The sequence below is a fragment of the Apis dorsata genome, unplaced genomic scaffold, assembly GCF_000469605.1.
Source record: "Apis dorsata unplaced genomic scaffold, Apis dorsata 1.3 scaffold_525, whole genome shotgun sequence".
Lineage (NCBI taxonomy): Eukaryota > Metazoa > Arthropoda > Insecta > Hymenoptera > Apidae > Apis > Apis dorsata.
The window spans coordinates 242,138-249,223 of NW_006263748.1; the positions used below are offsets into that span (position 1 = coordinate 242,138).

A 7,086-nucleotide genomic window follows, 5' to 3' on the forward strand; every position below is an offset into this window, starting at 1 on the left:
TCGCTCGACTCTAGGCCGGGTTTATTTGCAAAATGCCGAGAGAGAGAAAGGTTGGCTCACCGTATTATATATATATATATATATCCCAAACACTTGGGTTTTAATTATTCTATTTTCCACTCCACTCTCGTCGTTTTGTTCTTTTAGTTTCGTTTACGTGGCCCTTGGCTCTCTTCATTGTTCTTCGCCTGTGGTCTGAACGAAAGACGACCAAAGGAAGTATCGCCACCCGGCTGCCCGCTATTTTTAACCTTTCTCTCTTCCGTGGAATGTATTTTGTCGCGTTAATCAGAGCGCCGGGGAAACGATAACACTTTTAATTAGTATTCGTTCGAACCGCACGATAAATCCACTTCATTTTCTCGCGCGTATATGTGTATATATATATAAATATATATATGTATATACATTTATCCGTTTGTTTCGTCACTCGATAGCGAGCGTGAAACGGGACATTGATCGAAGTCAAGAATACCCCGTTTTAATTGGGGAAGATAATTTCAATTGAACACGTTTTAACAACGTCGTCTCGTCATCTCTCGTTTCTTTCGTTGGTTAGATTAGACAAGCGAGTTTGCCAACGGTTGATAACATTAACAGAAACGCGCGTGAAAAATTAAAGCTGTTAAATTATAGAACGAATACGGATGATTCGATTGTTTCTCTCCCTGTTTTTTTTTTCTTTTTTTTTTCTTTTTTTTTTTTTTTACTACGCTTCACACGCGAACGATAAACAATACGAAGCGCGAATTAAAAGTAAACGCGACGATGCAAAGGTAAAGATTATTATTTTCAAAACACGTTCGTCGCGTAAATAAAAAAATTATTATACGATGCAACAAATTCATTCCCCTCCCCCATTTTATCGTTCAAACTTTCTTTCGCTTTTCCCGATCGAAATAAACTATTACACACACGCATAATAATCCTTCCCCCCGCTACAGTTTTCCCGCTATAGATTATCAAAGTACGCCTAGTCGTTTTGTGGTCTGGTTCCAGGTGCTTTTATAATTCCGTTCGTTTTAATGCTGATAACCATGGGATTACCGATATTTTTTTTGGAACTGGCTGTTGGACAGTATTCCGGACTCGGCCCTAACGAGGCGTTCAAACGTATGGCGCCGGCACTCGAGGGCCTCGGTTATTGCACCCTGGTCGTCATTTTGCTCGTAATGGTCTACTACATGGTGATCGTTGCCTGGACACTCTTCTACACGTTCCTCTCGTTCCTGCCGAAGCTCAGTTGGGCCTACTGCGACAACGATTTCAACACGAACCGTAAGTACACCGATAAAATAACAAACCGGCCATCACCTTTCTCCCGTGTGTTAAATTTTAGAAAACGCCCCCCCCTCCCCTCCCCTCCACCCGCGCGGCTCCCGTTCAACTTGTTATTTAGCGTAACGTAGCGTAACCGCGCCATACGCGTATTTTATCGCCCCCATAAAGCCCCAAGTGGTCGTAGAACCGTTTTAAACGATCGAATGACGAACGGCTCGTTCCTTCGAAATTCAATTTCTCCACGCTCCGCGCGCGGAACACGGAGAAAATATTCTCCTCGCTACCCTTCCCTTCCCTTCCCTTCCCTTCCCTTCCCTTCCCTTCGTATCGTTGCGCGCCGCTTTACGTCTCTCCTTTCCCGTTGCGCTCGTGACGATTTATCGCGATACCGACCATTTTTCCCCCTCCCTCCCATAAACGCTAATAACGATCCTCAAATTTTACACTCAACCTTTTCTCTTCGAAAAATTTTTCTTTTTCGCGCGAATCGATCGGTGCTTTGATCGACGATGATCGACTCCTCGTCGATTCGGTTTCGGATAAACGGAGGGGAGGGGAGGAGGAGGGAAAATATATCGAAATACAGAAATTTCAACAGCAACGGGTATAATAATATTTGCGCCGAATTATCACTTCCTTCTTCCATTGATTTCCGAAATTATTTCGTGTATACCGTGATAATATAATCCATTACCAGGTATTAAATTCCAACGATACAGAGGGGGAGGAGGGGAGAAAATAAATAAACACACGGGAGGGGGGAATTAACGATTATGAATTTCGGATTTTCGGAATTGCGAGAACGTAACAACAACAACGACAATAACAACAGAGAACGAGCAGAGAAACGATCAATTTTTACTTAAACGCGTGATATTATTGAGAATAATATTCTAAAAAAAGAGATATCTAATTTCGATTCATTTTTTTCACGACAATCAAATTGATTTTTTTATCTGTTATTTAATTATCGAACTCGACTCATCGTGTATCAAAAATTTTGTATCCATTTTTTTTCTTCCTTTATTTTTTTTTTTCTTTTTTTTCTTTTTTTCCGATCCAAGGTAACGTACTTTTTCAAATGATTTTATTTTTTTCCCCTCCCGAACAATTTCCATTGCATTTAAAAATTTCCATCTCCGAACCACGAAAAATACGAAATTTCCGCCCGTGACTATGACTATTTCTAGAAATAACGATGGGATCGCGATCGGTGGGAAACTAGGATTGATCAAAAAATTTCTCCGCTAAATTGTTTCGACAGTTTTAATTGTTGAACTTTGAATTAAAAACTCTTCCCGGTTGTGTTATACAATCAAAATTCGAGATCTATCGATATCCGGTATCAACGCTCATTTCCCATTCGTGTACAAATGACGTTTGTTCCACCATTTTGTGAAATCGAATATTTAGAAGAGAAGAAATTAATCCTCAAAGTTTCAAAGTATATAAATTATTGCGTTCCTTTGTATTTGTATACACACGCGATACACGCACGTGATTCGTTATTTAAGAGAATGAAAAAAAAAAGAAATCTTCTTACGATACAGTAAAGCCGAGCCGTTTATTTTTTAATTTATTACAACTTTCATCGGCAGACGACCATCGACGCGACCACTGACCGCCGACCACCTATCATCTACATCAATACAGGTATCGTTGTAAAGAATCCATTTTTATCACGAATGGACGATTCGACACTTTTCCGATCGCATCGAAATAATCGTTTCTATGATTCTTTGACGTGGATTTTTTCACATTAGATTAGTATTCTTCTTTTACTTTTTTTTTTTTTCCACTTTGTCTAGCTTGTCTGCTTCTGATTTCGTAAATTATCGTGTTTTTTTTATTTTCTTTATGTAACGCGAAATTTCCACCAAATTGGACGTAATAAATCACTAATTGAAGAAATTGAGAGAGAGAGAGAGAGTAACAACAATATCATTGTTTCGAAATGGAAGCACCGCATTGCGGTCAACATTGTCGCGCTATAAATTTGAAATCATTTTATCGTTGTATAGAATGGATAGGAAAATGTAAATTATTGTATAGTTTGCTAGGATGCAAAATCATAAAATAATTATAATATTTAAATTAACGTTCGAATGTAATCGTATAGATATTTCTGATATAATAGGCTGAACCACAATTATTTTTCCCGTTAACGAACCTTAAGTTTTTTCCCGTTCATAAATTTCGCGAGTTACGTATTCGCATACGCGCAGCAAAAATTTAACGCGTCTATTGTACCGTTAATCGTTCCAAAAACCTTTTTCGAATTATTTTCGTAAATTGCAATTATAATGCATAAATGGATGACATCCGGAAACTTAGCCGTTAAGATCAATAAAGGTCAATTTATACGGGAATGGTACGGGTTTGGTCACGATCCCAGCCGAATTACAGCTACTGTTTCACTATTACGTATAGAGCCGAAAAGCCTATATATCGACAAGCCTCTCTCGGGTATCGCGTTACGATGTATAATTCCATGCCAAGCTCGACATCGGTGAATCTCGTTGATAACTCGTTGAAAGCTCGTCAAATCTTTGGTTCAAGTCGATTTTCGTTTCGTGCTTGTTTCCCCAATTCGTTTCGGTAATAAACTTCGCGTCAAAATCCTGGAAAACTTATAGAATATTAATTTGGATAGTCGATATATTAATTTTCCAGCACATTCTCTACGTCTCTACTTCACCATAAGTCGGTAAGTCGTTTACTCGCGTTACTCTTTCAACGCGTGTCGTCGAATGAACGATCGTGGTATTCTCTCGACCATCGAGGCTCGAAAACCGAAAATCCCTGCGGTAGAGATAAAATAAATAAATAAATAAATTGCTCTTTAATAATAAATACGGAGGAGAGGAACAAAGCGGTAGCGTAATTGTCTCTGGTCGATCGAGGTAACGAAGTAGCAGCGTGGATATACTACACGCGTATATACATAGGTGTGCGTCCGCCGGTATGTGTATGTTTATGTGTATATGTGTATATACGCGTATATATCGAGGTCGCAATATCGAGCCATACGTTGGGTCCCTACGACGCATCGTATTCTGTAAACGACAGCTATTTCGTTTCAATCAGCGATAGCCTTTGAAAGCCTTTGATGTTTCCTAATTATCGTACAACGATATTGGATATGGGGCATAAAGCCGTAATGCCGACTCGCGTAGATTGTTACAGCGGGCTTCAAGAGATTCAATGTCAAACGGACGATCCGGAAACGATATTTTACAACAAGAGTTGTATATCGGCCAGCCACGTATGCCGGAGCTTCGATTTCGAGGATGGGAACATCACGCATTGTTTCAAAGCTGGCAAAGTGGAACTCCTTCGAAACCTTTACACACGGATCCTTTCGTCGGAGGAATATTTCAAGTATGTCGTCGTATATTCTATCTAATATAATCGTAATGAATTTTAAACGTTCCAAACTATTCTTTCCTTTCTCGTTTATACACGTTTATGTGTTTCGCGTCTCTACGTGTATAACCTTAAATTTTTTCGTTCGGTCTAGTGAAAATTGCTAATACTTAAGAAAAAAAAAAATGTGTAATAGATATTATCGAATCTAGCGACTATGTGCTTGGTATACGAGGAGCTACGTGGGAACACTTCGGAGGCGTGAGATGGGAATTGTTAGGATGTCTGACCCTCGCTTGGATAATCTGCTTCTTGTGTTTGATGCGTGGCGTCCAATCCATTGGAAAAATCGTTTACTTCACCGCTCTTTTCCCCTACGCCATGCTTATAGCGTTGTTGATACGAGGTAAGAACGAATACCGATAAAATAATATTTCTCGTCGAATTCCACGCGTTATAATTTTTTTTTTTTTTAACCTCGAATCAAAAAAGAGAGATCCGCGAAAAAAATTATTCGATTTATTCGAAATAACGAAGAAGAGGAATAAACGTGTATATATATATATATATAGTTATAAAAATAATAACGGAACGGAAACGTGTAATCACAGTTTGGAATAATACAAACGATTATTTGGAAACGTGTTATTAATTTATAAATCGTTGGAAAACAGTTGTTCTTCAATTATCGGACATATTCATTAAGCGCGTAATAAATAACTATTCGACGAATCGGAATATTACAGTCGATGAATTGTCATTGAATTAAAAATATATTAATTGTTAACGTACGGGAGCGATGCGACGAACGATATCACGTATTTCCCGTATACGCGAAGATTTATAATTAAAATTCTTCGACACGATAATTGACAATTTATGAATATTAAAAATACGTTGATAACGTTAAACGAGATATATTTTCACACGGCATTAAACTTGCAACGCTAAATTAAAAATCAAAGTTAGAAACTTTTCGGTATTACATCCCGATATGTTGTATCGAAACAACGGTAAATAGATGTGGAATTCGCAAATTAACGATCGATCAATAAACATTAATTAGCGTGACTCCCGCGAACGCGAAAACTAATGTTAACGTTCGCGGAATCGAATTCGTCGCGAATTCGTTATCTATCCTATTATTTACGTCGAATTTTAATTAATTCGAAATTCCCCTCTCGACTTTGCGAAATTCGCTGCTCGTCCTTACGAGCGAATAAAATATATATATATATATACTCATCCAGTGAAAGATATGCCGCGAAGAAAAAAAAGAAAAGGGGCGTTGAAATTAATCGCGTATTTACATTTGTTATCTTGGTAATCGTAAAAGAAAAAAAAAGAAAAAAGAAAAAAAACCGAGTAAATAAGTTAAACATCTATCTCGCCTATCTCTCTCGCGTCCTGTAATGTAAAATTCATTACTCGCTTCTCTGGTATTTCTGGCGTGCACTCAATATTCAACTTCTAACTTTATAAAGCATTTACTCGTGAAACTTTGTATACATACGACATTTTTTCCCCCCTTATTTCAACTTTAAAATTATAACGCTTCGAAATATTAAAAATTATATATATATATATAATTATATATATTGTGAATATCGTTTAAACGTATATACAGATTATCGAGGTTAAATATTATAGAGGCAAGATTGTATTATACGCGACAAGTGTCCTGCGACCGAGGCGATCCTATTTCCCTTACGTTTTTCATTTTCGCGTATTAACGTTTTTCTCGTGTCTCGAATTTATCGAATTATAAGAATTGCACGGATCGAAGTAATTTTTTAACGAGTTTTAACGAACGAATAATAATAATAATAATAATAATTTATTTATAATAATTACTTGATAATAAAAACAGGTGTTACGTTGGAAGGTGCCCTCGATGGCTCTCTTTGGTTCATCATGCCAAAATGGTCCACCTTGCAATCAACCGGTGTCTGGGCGGATGCTGCTTCCCAAGTTTTCTATTCCCTCGGTATCGGTTGCGGTTCCCTGATCACCCTCTCGAGCTACAGTAACTTCAACAATAATTGTCACAGGTACAAAAAAAAAAAAAAAAGAAAAAAAAACCCGTAAACATCACAAATCCTCAGACAGAGATAAAAATTCGATCAGGATCTGTATCACATACCATATCCCGATAAAAAAAAAAAAATTGCAAGGCCGTCCAATTAAATTCTTCCGCCCAATTAACATATCCGCTTAAAATATAACCGATAAGCATTTTTCGTTCTCGGCTCGAACTTTCGGCTTCGACGACCTCCCTGTATTCCTCCCGAATATTCCCGAAAATTAACGTCGCAAAAGGGAGGGGGGGAAATGAAGAGAACGAAAGGCGAACGAATTTCGAGATATCCGCTAGACCAAGCTTGCCGGCGATGGAATAATTGGTGGACGCGGTCTGGCGTCGCGAAAGTCCGCGCGCTG

The 7,086-nt window shown here is 38.1% G+C and overlaps 1 protein-coding gene across 3 annotated transcripts in view; it reads left to right on the forward strand.

The window, feature by feature from the left end:
* Nucleotides 1-7,086, forward strand: part of LOC102679168 (sodium- and chloride-dependent glycine transporter 1-like) — a 20,020-nt gene that overhangs the window by 2,401 nt on the left and 10,533 nt on the right. For all 3 annotated transcript variants that reach the window (XM_006620656.2, XM_031512898.1, XM_006620655.2), the window contains exons 3-6: nt 1,000-1,278; nt 4,458-4,662; nt 4,860-5,053; nt 6,518-6,698. In XM_006620656.2, coding sequence (XP_006620719.1) covers nt 1,000-1,278; nt 4,458-4,662; nt 4,860-5,053; nt 6,518-6,698 — 859 coding nt within the window. The remainder of the gene's footprint in view (nt 1-999; nt 1,279-4,457; nt 4,663-4,859; nt 5,054-6,517; nt 6,699-7,086) is intronic.